General features: G+C 45.5%; 1 protein-coding gene across 1 annotated transcript in view; it reads left to right on the forward strand.

Annotated features, from left to right (window-relative positions):
* The window catches only part of LOC126516510 (cytochrome P450 4V2-like), a 236,330-nt gene that overhangs the window by 56,283 nt on the left and 165,217 nt on the right, over positions 1–14,830 (forward strand). The window contains exon 2 of the mRNA XM_050166640.3: positions 10,705–10,817. Within this exon, the coding sequence (XP_050022597.2) occupies positions 10,705–10,817 (113 nt within the window). The remainder of the gene's footprint in view (positions 1–10,704; positions 10,818–14,830) is intronic.

Genomic DNA, 14,830 nt, shown 5'->3' on the forward strand with positions numbered 1-14,830 from the left:
AAGCTAACGTTGTGGCCACACTGAGGCAACAAAGCGTGCTACTAGGGAAGGCACGTGCACGCTAGCGGCAAACATGCCGTAACGGCGAACCGGTCTCCGGTGCCGTAGGACGTCTGCCGCGCGAGAGGTGTCCAAAGTAGACGGCAGTTCGGCCTGAGCACCGCCCGCCGCACGAACGACCGGCCAATCGACGACCGCGACGATGCGCACCTCCGCCACCGGCGTCGCAAACATATTTACTTCTACCGCAAGCAAAATAATTTCCGCCAGGTAAAGTGATGCGCAAATTTTCAATTATATGGAACACGATATCCACTATTAAACGTTAAACACAAACGAGAGCTCAGGCACTTGTCGAGCTCGGCTGCAGTGCGCGGTTACCGACGGCAGACGACCGGATCAGCTGTGCTCGCATCGCAGCGGGCGGCGGCGCCGCTAATATTAGCGCATTTTCTTCTTTATGTATTATTATTCCGAAGAGCGACAACATCAGTAAGAAAATATTGCGGCTTGTAAGCGTCGGTGATCCATTCCGAAGCGCCGTCAGCTTTAGCTTTGAAGGGAAGAGGAGTAGGCCTAGCGACGATATCGGCGCCGCCGTGCGATCAGCCGCGGTGAGAACCTGCCGGCGGTGCCAGAGTCGGTCGCTGATTTGGCACTTCGCTGTACTGCTGCCGCACAAATGGGTCCCGGTCTCATCTTCTCTGCGGCAAAGAAATCTTGCCGTTCACTTGCAAAACCGCCGTCGAACGGCGGTCCGTGAACGGCAAACGGCGTGCGGCGAGTTGCCGTGCCGGTAACGTAGAAAGGCCTTAATAGTTGTGAACTATCTTTCATGGTAATTAGTCGAAGTTTTGATCTTAAACAATAAAATACCGAGTACCAGAACTGCGAACAAATTTTGATGAACAAATTCTAAAATATAAAATACCTAACCTTTTTAACGAGAATGAAGAACTTATTACAATAATTGAACGGCGCTCGTCACCAGCTGCTCTTAAAGGTGCCTTCACCGAAGCAGTGCTTCTGTAAGCTTATTGGGTGTTGTGTTTAAACGTACTTTGCTTTCCTTTTTTCGCGACAGATCTATGCTTTGGCTTCATTTTTCTTTGTTCCTCGTGTGCCGTTGTGCCCGTGTGTAGCCAGATAAGACGACGATAACGTCAGTGTTATCAATTCTGTGTACTGTCTGCTTGCTGCTTTACATCTACACTTTGTTTTTATTTCTTTCTCTCCATGTGAGTATAAACTGAAATATGTACCCGATTTGTATCGCGCTGTTTGCTCCGTGCACAGTTTGTACGGGCCTCCAACCCAGTCAGGTGCAAGGAAGCGCCCTTCGTCTGGGACCCTTTGATTTATTGTGTAAGGAAACAAAAAAAAAATAACGAGAAAAAGCTACCATTCTGTGCAGATCTGCTGGTCAGCTGCCTAGAGATATAATGGAAGCTGTAGATCTCAAAAAGATGGGAGATTCTTGCGGCAGCATGGCCTCCGTTACAGATCGATGTGTTTCCTGTCAGGAAGCAAAGATTAGTTTTCGCTTCTCCTTCTTGTTGAACATCTTGAAGGGGCAGCGCAATATGACGAAGACAGAAGGCAGGAACACACAGGACAGCGCTCACCTCACAACCTGTGTCCTGTGTGTTCCTGCCTTCTGTCTTCGTCATATTGCGCTGCCCCTTCAAGATGTTCAACCAGTGCCAACTCGCCCAAATATCGATCCTTCTACAGGATTCCCCTTTTTGTGTATGTTCGGTTTATTGCTTGTCAGCGAGCATTTACTTGGCATGTTCATTAAACTTTCGGTTGTTAGGTCATCTCGGTTTTCTTCTTCGTCCTATGCGCTCTCTGGTGTCGTTTGCAGCCAGGCTATTCTTTATTTTTCTAGACTGCAACAAGCCACTTTAATGGCCCTCATGATGCTCCTGTGTACCTTGTAAATGTTTTCATTTCGGCAATGTTGCAAGAGCGTATAGTGTAAAGCAGTAAGAAAAGAGTGTGCTAGTTTCTAATTAAAAGCTTTATTGTGAAAATGCAGTGATTTATAAAGATTACCAGAAATTAGTACACCAAAAACGCCCAATAAAAACCAATGCTTGATGAACCAAACAATCAAACACAGGAAAGCGAGAAAATACAAATAAGTACATAGTCCAAAGAAAAAAACTAATCACCAACAGCGCAAGCGACTACCTTCCAAGAAACTCAGTTTTTTTTTCAATGGCATGGAACTAGAAGAGTGTGGTTGCATAAGCAAGCTGTCAGACTTTATGGTTAAAAAAAAAGCGTGTTTCTTGAAAGGTGCTGACATGCACGGTTGGCAACTGTAATGATTGTTTTTTTCCTGCACTCGGATTTTTATCCATATTTTCTTTCTGTGACGTTCTTATTTCTGTTTGGCTGCATCAAACACCCATTTTTACCTGTCTTTCTTGCTGAATTCTTTATGGTAAACTGTATAAATCGCCTCGTTTTCACATTAAACCTTAGTTGGAAGTTAGCCCTCTTTCCTGTCTGGTGTCATCCTGTTGATAGTGCTTCATGCTATGCGCCCTTGCATCATTTATGTGTGTATGCGTAGATTTGGATGTGAAATCTGGGCCTTGTGCGGGGGTATCGTTCTTGACCTGTGCAGCGTCACGAATTCATTAACTACAGCACAACATAATGACAATGCACCAGAACGAAGTTAACACACAAAGCGCTTTGTTCTTGGCCGTTGCCTGTAACATATAGTTTATAATGGATACACACCAACTCGTCCAGTTTTCAGTTCTTATGTCGGGCTCACGAGCCTGCTTGTGTACTGGAACATCTGCATGGACTATGTGCCCTGTAATTCAATTTCTTGGCCATGTGCTTGCACGTGGCGTGTCAGTCTCCCGATTTTTCTGAAAATCTTGTGTGATGTGCAGGCCCTGACAGTTTCTGGTGAATCCATGCAGGCACTTGCAATGCAAGTTTGCATTGCAAGTGCTCCTTTGATTGTATTCAGTTCAGCTTCTCTGGGTGTACGATGTCCTGAAATTGTCCCCACGTGTATGGTATTTAATTTTATGTGCTTCCATACTACTGTTACGCTGTTATTGCCACATCAGTATACTTCATGTGCCTGATGTTTGTGTTTTTTTGATTAGAAACCTCCTCTGTGTGCGTGGTAGTTGCAACAGTCTCCTAGCCTAGGTGTTTATCCCCATATTGCACGTTATGGGCCTGCTGTGTTTCTGAAGGGAGGAGTTGTCTATGCAGCGCATATGTTAGCTGGCATAGCGTCCTGAAACCAGGTTCCGAGCTCTTGAGGTAAAGAATTTGTGCCGGAGGGTGCACCTTTGCTCGGTCTAGGGGCGTGTTTGTTTGATCTAACTCGTAATGTCTTCAAGCTCGGTAAAGTTGAAAAGACCTGTCAGTACCCGACACCTGTGTTCGATAAGTTGCATTGTTTTGTGCGCTGCTGGTAATTCATACCGTACAATACCTTGGGCACAAGTACAGCATCTGCGATTTTCCGTTGTATCCGCTCGTCCACCCCATAAGATTTCGAGGTTCTTTTCACCAGGGGCGCTATAACGTAAAACTATTCCAAACTTTTCTATTCAAATTCTGCAAAAAACCTACCGCGATTGGTCAAAACCTTTTTTGAACCACCCCCACTTCACCTGTCTGTCGCGCGACGGCACGATAACAGCGATAGCTCCCAATCTGGCATGACGTGTACACACTGATTATGCATAAGTTGACCGAACAAAACAAAGGTAGTTATTTCTGATTCGACGGTTTTTGTCTTTAGCCCACGGCTATGGGTCAAAAGTTTTCGGGCTGCACCACTTCACCTGCCTCTCACGGAATGTCACAGAACCGCAACAACTTACCGCGTCAAAGTGACGCGTACGCGGTTAAGATGCATTAATATGCCGAACAAAACTGAATTTTCATCTGAATAGCCGCAGGCTGCCCCGTTCCGAAAGGAACAAAAGATGGCTGCCGCCGATAGCTCCGGCATTTGCTACTCGCCCCTGCCGAAGAGCATGGGTTTATTTGCGTGTAATAAAACTTTTTGCGTGGCCGTGTAACGTTTTTGAGAACTTTCGGCACGTTTACGACCTCGTTCTGCCAACTCTTCTTTGCTGAGGATTCGTTTTAGCGTCATTTTTAAGCTTCCGTTGCATACCGCCGCGATTGTCGATGAGCCACCGCAAGCTAAGTAAGAGAAAGCGGACCAATCGCAGACGCCGGCACCACCCTCTTCATCCGGTTATCGATATTCAGTGCAGTGGCTCGGCCGCATCGAATCCCTCTCCACTTGAGCATGCTAGAGAAGACAAGCCGCTCAGGCAATGTTATTCGTTTTTCAAGCAAACAAAACCTCCTATGAACGAGGGGAGCATTTGATTGGTTTGTTCAGACAACCCTGCGGGTGACCGCCCAATGCTTGCGTCGGCGGTTACGCAAATTTGACGTCACGAGATTGGAATAAAAATATATTGGAATAGTTTTACGTTATACGGCCCCCTAGTACTCTCTAAACAGGCTTCATGCGCGACCGCGCCCGAGAGGCGCTGGCGATCGCGACTTAACCTCGCGCGTGGAAGGGAGGCAAGTGAGGAGGGGGGGCGCCGTCTTCCGTCGCGCGCATTGCACCGGGGGAAGGGGAGGAAAGGGGCGATGTTGTACTACGGCAGCAGATGCGCACTGCATGGCCGCGCGCACCCTATTTTGAAAGCATTCTACGTCGGCGGCAGAGTCTCGGAGGTATGGCGGCTATGGGGGCGAGCTCCACCACTGGAAAAGCTGTCGCCACCGTCGGCGTGACCTGCCATGAAGGATCACGGGGACACAGCGGCCGCGTCGGCTGCTTCGGAAGCGCCGAAGCGAGTTGAAAACGAAATAAACTCCCACCTGCGCTGCGGTTCGGATTAAGTGGTTAGGCTTTACCGCCTTGGGTGTCTCCTTGACAACATTTGAAAGTACTATAATAGGTAGTGCAGCCTTTGGAGGCGTGCACCATGGTAGGTTACTGCTCGGTGCCGCAGTGCCGGACGTACGCAACGGAGCCTGATGTCAGCCTTATTCACACGTAGCCGCAGGGCAAGTAGTTGTGTGAAGATTGGCTGGCGAAACTTAGAACTGGCAGACAGCCATCGGCTACAACTCGGGTATGCAGCAAGCATAGACGCGAGGAATATTTCTGCTACGGCGCCGGGACTGCACGATGTTCGGTGAGTATATACAGCAGAAAACGCGCAAACGAGACGCTCGCCCGCGCCCGCTGCCCGGCTAATGTCATGACGGTTTGGTCTATGAACTTTTTGATGCTAGATACTGGCAAGTTCACTGGAACGGAAAGGCATGGCATGTGATCATGCTTGTGTTATGAATGAATGCACTGGATTACGAAAAAGAAGCAGAGGGAAATCGCACGCTGAGAAGACCGATGAGCATACAGTGCGACGCAACTTGACAAGTAATACTGAAACGTCCAAGAATGTAGAAGAGAAACAAAAAAAAAGATTCCGTCGTCGCGACGCCACATCACAGTCGCCGTAGTCGTCGAAGTCTCTATACCGAAATTATTTTAGAACAGTTCTGATAGCGTCCATGCAACAATGGTTGCTACTGTACAGTCAAATGTTCACATGCTGCGGCCTAAACCTCACGGCACGGTGCGAAAGCGCGCTCACAGCGAAAGCAAAACGTTGTGCACGGACATGCATGCAGACGCGCATTCGATCGCTGCGAAACCGTGCGATCTCTGCATTGAGGCTTCATTCTGTTATGCTCCATTTGGCTATACAGACAGCCCACTATAAGAACATATTTCACATAGTTTACTCTCAGCGTTTGCCTACCTTTCGCGCAAGAAGCCGGTTCGGAAGATGCCATCGCGGCGACCGCGCGCAGTGGCGTTCACTGTACGTATTCGGTAAAGACATAGCGTCTGTAGACGATTCTGTGCCTTCAGTTTGCCCAAGAAATTATATCGACAGATGGCAACTCCGTAAATCCTCGCCGCCAATACACATCGATAAACACTTAGCAACGCGCACACGCACACACACACACACACACACACGCACACGCACACACACACACACAAGAACGTCAGCAGCGCTTTCGTAGAGCGTAACGCACAGTAGGTGCTTTGCCATGGGCCGAGAATGTGCTGTAGTGCCAAGCTCGAGTCCCGTTGAAGGTACAGTGCCGTCTTTGGTGCCGTCTTCAGTCTGACGAGTAGCGGCAGCGGTCGCACACAACATTTTGCAGGTCTTCAGGGACGTTACATTCAGAGCACATTGGCGAGTCTGTGAGCCTAATCTTACACGTGAAGTAGTTTGTGTAGACTACGTTGAATATAATACGGCGAAGGCATGCTTGCTCTTGTCTATTGAGGCCTCGCGGCATGTAAAAGTCACACTATGTATCTATTTTGTATAGGGGTCCGTACTGATAGCTGGTATCTTTCCAGAGGGATCTCTGAAGACGCCAAGCGTGTGCAGATACCAGTTTCACCGCGTCTTTTCGCGAGAAACGTATCTGAACCATTTCTTTCAAAGTATGGTGTCCAGCATTGGCAGCACGGTCAGCCTGGACGTTGCCTTGTATTCTGCAGTGGGCTGGTAACGACTGCACGAGGGACGGGTCGTTTGTCACTCGAGGCCGCCTGTTTAACTAATTGGTGCAACCTCAAGTTGTGAACCTTTTCACACCCGTCCGCCTGGCACGCGCGGGGAAAATGCCTGCGGTGGTTAAAAAAAAAAAGCGCACCGCAGAAGGAGGTCTGAGGCCTCTCGTAACTGTCAAGCCTGATTGATAACGTGGCGGCGGTGCTTTTCTCCGCTCTGCGGCAGTTAGTAGTGCCAGCTGCGTGCTCATTCTACTTGCGTGGACGATCTGTGTGACCCATCGACGCCCATTACTCAGTTGGCACAGTGGGCGATGAGCTCGTCGAGACGAAAGCCCAGATGGCCCGCGCCGCGCTTTTCGGTTTGTTTTACTACGGTTTGTGGCGGTGGGCTTACGGGGATCATCTACAGCAAACGCCAGCGGTGAACCCAGATATAAGGTGCCCTTTATGGCATGGTATCATAGATTGATTATATTATTGCACGGACCTGGGCTAGTGTAAGCCCGGGCCCAGCCCGGCGCACAAACGTTTTTCGGCAGGCCTGGGTCGGACTCGGGCAGGACTAAGGCCTGCTCATGAAGGGCCTAAGTCCGCCATCAGAGCACACGCGAACGTTATACATTGCATGGTAAGGCATTCCGTGCATAACTGTAGTGACACGTGCAAAGGGTCGAAAACAGATGAACTTCTCAATTTACCCCACAAAAACAAACATTATTTCTGCCTAAGGAAAAATAAGTTATACAAAAAACCGCTCTTTAAATCATTTTCTTGTTACCGCTTTAGTGATTGCACTATAACCAATCTCGATACTAATATATTATCTTAATGTCAACGCAAGGCGGTCTCTTTCTACTTGTGCGTTTATTTTATGCTGTATGCTTGTGAATTGAACTATATATATATATATATATATATATATATATATATATATATATATATATACACACAAGAGGAAGGATTTCGCGCCAGACCCGAAGGTAAAACGTTCTAAAAGGAAAAAAGACAAACGTTCTGGCATGTGTTGTTTCTACTGACGTTTCTGCCGGAGGATCGGCCTTGAATGGATATTTGATGTTTAATGGCGCAAGGGCCAGATGTGGCCAAAGAGCGCCATGCATCGGCCTTCGTCGTAGCGAATTGTAGCTCCGACGAAGGCCAGTCGCCCGACCGAAACGTCAGTGTCTTTCTTTTTTTTTCTTTTTATGTTGTGTATGTATATATATATATATATATATATATATATATATATATATATATATATATATATATATATACATATATCACATGACAAATGACAAAGGACCTCATACGGCCAAATTGTACGATCAAGGTAAATGCGGGATGGGCGAGATCACTGATGTTCCCATGAGAAAAACAAATTTCGGCCCTGTTATTGGTTACAAACGGTGACTGATCAAACACCGAGAAGCTGAGGCTAACGCATACGGCACAATCTGTAAGTAGCGGACGCAGTTTTAGTCCAGCTGGGTACGTACTTCACGAGAGGAGGACCTGCTTTGGTGGGAGTCGAACCCACGGCATGTGATGTTAAGGTCAAGTTAATTAAGGCACCGTTAATTAAGATAGCGTTAATTAAGGCACTCTAACCCCGACCTTCGTAGGAGTCGGACCCTGGACCTTCGTTGTTAATTAAGGCCAAGTTTATTAGGGCACAGTTCATTAAGAGAGCAAAAAAGGCACTCTTACCCACGACCTTTGTTGGGAGTCTTGTGGTGTTAATTAAGGCCGGGTTCATTAAAGCCAGTTAATTAAGATAAAGTTAATGATGACATTCGAATCCTCTACCTTTGTTGGGAGTCGAACCCATGGCATATCGCGTTAATTAAGGTAAGGTTTAAGCAGTTGATTAATATACAGTTAATTAAGGCACTCGAACCCACGGCCTCTAGTCGGAGCTGAACCAACGACCACTGGTGGGAGCCGAACCTACGACCTTTGGTGGGAATCGAACCCTCGACCTTTGGTGGGAGCAAAATTCAATGGCATCATAATGAATGGTGCCACCATTGATAATGCAAAGCACGACCATTTGTGGGAGTCGAACCCAAGACATTTGGTCTTAAGAAAAAGTTAAGCGAAATTCAATGGCACCAAGATTGATGTTGCCTCCATTCATGGGCGAACTCACGACCTTTGGTGTTAAGGCGAAGTTAATTAAGATAGATTTACTTACGGCACTTGAACCCACGATGTTCGGTGGGAGAAGAGTACTAGGAAGTAACAACACATTCCGCTACAGAACTGCTTGTTGGTATAGTTGGTACTTGCTAAAAGACATGTTTTTTTGCCGCAAGTTAAAACACTGCCCGTGTTGTCTTCTATGTGTCTGTTAATAAAGATAGTAAAAGAAGGTGAAATAAATGTGCCTTATGACTCTTCCCAATTCAAGCACATTTTGGGCTAGCAACTTTAGATGAATGGTTAACCTTTGATAACTGTTTTATTGACAGAAAGTTTCAAGCAACCCAACACATTTTGACTGGACTTGCTAACGTAAGCCCAACAATTCGCAACCAATGCATTTTGTATATAGCTGTCTAGTGACTGATTATGAGCAAGGTTGTGAGAAATTTAAGGAAACGCGTTGTGCTGTGCGGAAGAATTTCTTACAAATTCGTCTTTCTGTGGCAAGTAATATGCACAGCATATGGGGCAATGTCCAGAGCATAAGTTCTGATAGCATGCTCAGCAGGCTCAGACAATACAGACAAAGCAAGCCTTACATCGCAACGCATGTGGTTTTCAGCCCCTTTCGGATATAAGTTGTGATGTCATGAAACAAGTATCAGTCTGCGACGTTCCTTTTAGCGAAGCAATAGATGTTGAACGCTGCCTAGTGTGCAAATCGCAACATTGCTTCTGAATGTCATCTGAGTGTGCGTCTTTTCAAATACAGCCGCAGGTGTGTCAAAATAAGGGCATGTTCACTAACCATTTTTAACATTGATGAAGACAACTATTTTGCTATTTGAGGACGAAGGAGAATAAAATCAGTCCTGTCTTTGCAAGAAACAGTTTTTAAACATAATTATAGAAGCACGTAATCAATCCGAAGCATTTTTCATGAATTTTACAGAATGCCCACTTTTGTTAGCTCCAATAAAACATGTTGCAGCTACGGCTTTCAGACTACTTCGTGGCAGCTCGTGGGTCAATAGCGCTGACTTTAACTATTTGCTGCTGAGTATGACTGCTATGATGTGAACAAAAATGACGAAACTGAATGCAAAGTGATGAACCGGACATCCTTCATTGGTCCAACAGCTGCAAATGAAATAGTCGTAACGGCTTTTTTCCGACAGGTCATTTATAGAAAAGCACAAACGTATTTAGTTAGAGTTACACTCTTGCACATAAGATCGCCAATATAACTGTTATGACACTGTTAACACATAGGCACGTCATTAGGTTACTGTTCTTTTCACGAGATGGCTCATAGGACTTAGAAAAATTTTAGCCTAGTTGAACTCATTCGCGAAAAAACCTAGATCTCATGAAGCTTCTTTTATTCTGTCAGGACAGCAGGCAATTTACCGTGAATAATTCATAACGCTCACAACAAAAGCAAAAGGTTCAATGCATAAGAGGCGTTTTATTAAAAATGCAAGTGGAAAAACAGTGTTGTTTTATAAGTTTGATGGAGCATATCTCGAACCTAGTGCCATCCACATAATCCGACCCATGTGGATGCAGGTTGCGAACTCCCCCGCTGCAATTTTTTAACTCTTATGAAGGCCGTAAAGGCATATTTTTAAAATATGATTTGTCAAATTTGATTTAATTCGTCGATGACGCAAAACTATATGTTGTGCAAGCCTCTTCACGTAATCCAGCTGAAATATTCTTGTTGTTCTACCTGCCACAGACTATATTATTAGTCCGTATAGCCTAAGAAAAGAAACACCTAATATGTCCTGCTGGTATGCTTTGCTTGTTGTCCGATGTACCGTAAAAGTTTCCACTGCCTTTCCTATTAGTAAGATTCTCGAGCTGCTGCGGGTTTTTTAACCATAGAGTTGAAGGGCTCCTCTATATTGTATGCTCTTTCATTACAGTAATCATGCAGACACGTCTTGGCTTCTGCAAGCAGTTTGAAGAAAAAGGCATGTTCTGCTTCTACATTGGTTCAAGACCATGCGTCACAGTTTTCAAGGCAGAGCACATTGAGGTGAGTTGACCGAATTTCGAACGTTTGCTGCGCCTTTGTATTTCACGTTTACAAGTACTACACGTTCGGCTCCCGAAATAACAGGCGTATGGCAGAATTAACAAAAGGCGAACAAGCGAAGACTGCCTGCATTCCATGAGTCTTCGCCAGCGCCTTGACGGCCTTGTCAAAACTCTTGCCCCAGCCTTCAGTTACTCGCCCACTTTCATGTGTTCCTGCGACCGCATTGTCTTGCTCGCATTGGACATGTCAGGCTGTAGTATTTAAAAAAATAAAGATTTCCTCTTCAGAGTGTATGCCCCATGCACTGGCACTTTTGATTGCTTTAGAGAATAAGACACGCAAAATCTCATAGAAAATACTTAGGTCAATTGCACGCCACATGTAATTAGTGGCAATTAACCATGAAAGTACAATCTGACATCTCTCACACATAAAAAATTCTAGCGAAAGTCAACGAATTGTGGCACTGCCTATGCCAAATGTCACATTTTTATTGCCTTGGGAAACAAAAGTCTTTTTTTTTTCGCCAACCTTTCTGGACAAGCAAAACCAGAGAGCACGCATCACAGTTCACATCACTGCGTTTGAATCCGACAAATAGCCGCCCCATTGGTTCTATTGTTGTTCGGAACCTCCCTCGTCTTCTGAAATTTCTTTACTAGAACACTTCATTTTCCAATAAAACTTTGACATGTATTACAAGGCGTGCTATGGGCGCATCAATTTCGGTTTCGGTGGATATTGATAGCAGAACTTTGTGAGAAAAGTCTGTTCGCCTGCGACTACGAGCCGCCGTCTGACCACCTATACTGCACCAGAAGCCCTACTAGAGTGCGAAAATCGTACTTTTGGCCGAAACTCGCGACTTGTGTGAACTGTATGTCCAAGCCTGTCGTGAGTGCCAGCGCCGGAAGTCGCCAGCTGTGAAGCCTGCGGGATTACTTAAACCCACTGACCCTCCTCGAAGATCATTTCGCCAAGTCGGCATGGGTCTCTTGGGCCCGTTTCCTCGGTCATATTCGGGAAACAAGTGGATAACCATAGCCACAGAATATGCGCTATGCTGAAGCAAAGGCTCTGCATCGAGCCACTGCTACCGAGATTGCGCAATTTTGTTGTAGACAAGATTGCACTGCGACATGGCGCCCCATCGTGCGCCCAACGTGTGCCATTGTGCTCCATTACAGACTGAGGAACGGTATTTATGGTACGGCTCATTGAAGACGTTTTCCAATTAAGTTACACGACGCATTGAAAGACAACTGTTGTCACTCGCTGACAAATGGCCTGACCAAAAGGCTAACAAAACGATAACTGACATGCTGTCTATGTACGTAGAAGTACAGCCAAAACCTGGGATGAAGTACTTCAGTACGTAACGTTTGCGTCGAACACCACTACGCAGGAGACCACACGCTTCACGTTGTTCTACTTTGTTTACGTAGGCGGCGTGCGTTTGTGATACCTCTGAACGACACCTCCGAAAGCTTCGTAACCTCTCGCTCCCCCAACACCCCACACTTTTGTGTCCTTCTCTTTCTTTTTCTGCCGCCTTTCCCCTCTCCCGCTCTAGTCGCCTCGTCGTAGAAACCACGCCTAGAGACGTCAAACGACAGCGCTAATTTTCTTTTCAGTCTCTCCCTTTACAGACAGCCGCCATCGACAACGACTGCATGTGACGTCACTCTATTAACTCGTTAAACCTAACCTCCCGAGTATGACGAGGCCGACTTTGACGAAGATAGGTCGTTCTATGGAAACGTTGGCCAGCATTTCTGAGGCACCTTGTCCCTTTTTATATTCTTTGTACCATATAGCCACTTAATGAGCATTCTCCAGTTAAAGAGATGATCTGTTACACCTCAATATATCACAATACTGAAAAGTTCAATGAACACTCCTTCAATCTGATGCACACACGAGTCAAAGGTTTATTAGCATTAAACAAATCAGAAATAAGCTTAATTTCTTTGTTAGTTGTTCCGAAAGTATCTGCACAAATGAGAGAAGTGTTGTCTGGGTACATGGCAGGAATGAAGTTGTGTATTAATAAATATCCTTCACGTACACTGAAATTCAGATGGGTTACAACACTGGTTCTTGGGGAACTTGCGCAGTGACTTCAGAAAAATCTGAATCAATATCAAGAAGTCGCATTTTTTCGTGTCTATTGGTGAGATATCTTCGAAACAAATTCTAGACACACATCATGGAAGCCGTAACCTTTATTTTCCTAAGTACCATCTGATGATGAGCGGTATCGAAAGCTGTTTCTATGTCAATGAACGCAGCTAATACAATGGTATTATTGTTCAAATAGGTGTTTACAATACCTGAAACGTATGACCCAGCAGTGGCTGCTGACCCCTTGCTCTAAAACCACGCTGGCTAGGTGTTAGCACTAATTCATGTCGGTTAATTGAGTTTGCAAAAAGTTGATTCAGTTCGCGAAAAGTCAAAATAAGCCCTTCAAGCTGTCTGTGGACAAGCTTTGCATGAAAACAGAAAAAGATACACCTATGAACACTCCGCTAAAACGATCCTCTTATCTTCCAGATAGCTAGCTGAGACAACCTGCTCACGTGTTGAAGGAAAAACCCAGCCAAACCCGCCACTATATTCATTATCATTGTGTTTCACTTACATTCGTAGCCTGCTGCACATGTGCGAGCTGCTTTGCTCGTTCCTTGAAGATACCTGTTCTGATATACTTTTCGTAACTGAGACTTGGCTGCGCCCCGACATAACAAACTACGATTTCTTTTTGTGGTGGTAGCACTCTGTATAACGCACACAGACATGACCGCGCCGAAAAAATAGCAGGTGGCGTCTTGATGACTATCAAAAAGGCCGTTTCATCCTTTGTTGTTCATACCGATTGTAATCTGGTGAAGAATGTCTGCCTTGCACGTTCGTCCCCATCCGTTAGGACTGTGGTTGCTACCGCCCACCTGATCAGGACCCCATTTTCGTTCAACAGCTGCGCAACAGTATTGAAAGTTCTATCCAGCAATTTTTTTCCGAATAACATTTAAATTTTCGGTGAACTTTAGCAGCCGTATATCGATCGGTCCCAGCTGTCTTCTAGCACTCCAAGTTCGGCTGAGTTCGTGAACTTAGCATTATATTTGAGCCTATTTCATGCAGCGCCTCAGCCCACACGAGGATCGAATGTCCTCGATCCGTTATTGACTAATGTTCCCGAAACAGTTGACCTCATTTATTGTCTGGAAGGTTTCAGCGACCATAAGTTACTGCATTTACAGGTTAATATTGTGTTACCATTTGCAGACGTAACTATCAAATGAATCCGTGTATATAATAAGGCTAACTATGTTGATATGCATAAAATTACGCATTTGGGCTGGTTGGTTCATGATTATGAGCAGAAAACAGCGCTAAACAACAGGACGAAGAGAGGGACGCAGACAACAGCGCTGGCTAACAACCAAGTTGTGCTCTGTCCCCCTCTTCGTACTATTGCTTAGCGCTGTTTTCTGCTCGTATGTTGATATGAACGATAATCTAACTACGTTTTATAGTGATACATACCTACCCTTTTTTTTTCTGTCCTTCAGTTAATGAAAACTCGGCGCCCTTTAAAGGCGCTCTTATAGCGTTAGTAGATAAGCACGCTCGGCCAATTACGATAACTAATGATAAGTCTAAACGCTGGTTTAACAAGCACCTTCGTATTTTACGGAGCCAAAAAAATGCTGCATAAACGAGCTAAAAATTCGAGCTGTCCTTCCGCTTGGGCTTGTTACAAAGATTGCCTAAAGAATTACTGTGCCGAAATATTGTCGGCTAAAAACAAGTATTACATGATCTAGCCTCCCTTCTTAAGGTTGACCCGAAAAAGTTTTGCCGAACGATTGCTCCTGATCGTCTCACACACAACGTAACGCTCCTTAATGATGACCAGACAGTGATGCCGGATCAACAATCTGCGTTCGACTTAGCAGCTTTATAGCAGTATTCACCAATGAAGATCATTCCCGAGTGCCCGA

This window comes from Dermacentor andersoni, chromosome 1, assembly GCF_023375885.2.
Source record: "Dermacentor andersoni chromosome 1, qqDerAnde1_hic_scaffold, whole genome shotgun sequence".
Classification (NCBI taxonomy): Eukaryota; Metazoa; Arthropoda; class Arachnida; order Ixodida; family Ixodidae; genus Dermacentor; species Dermacentor andersoni.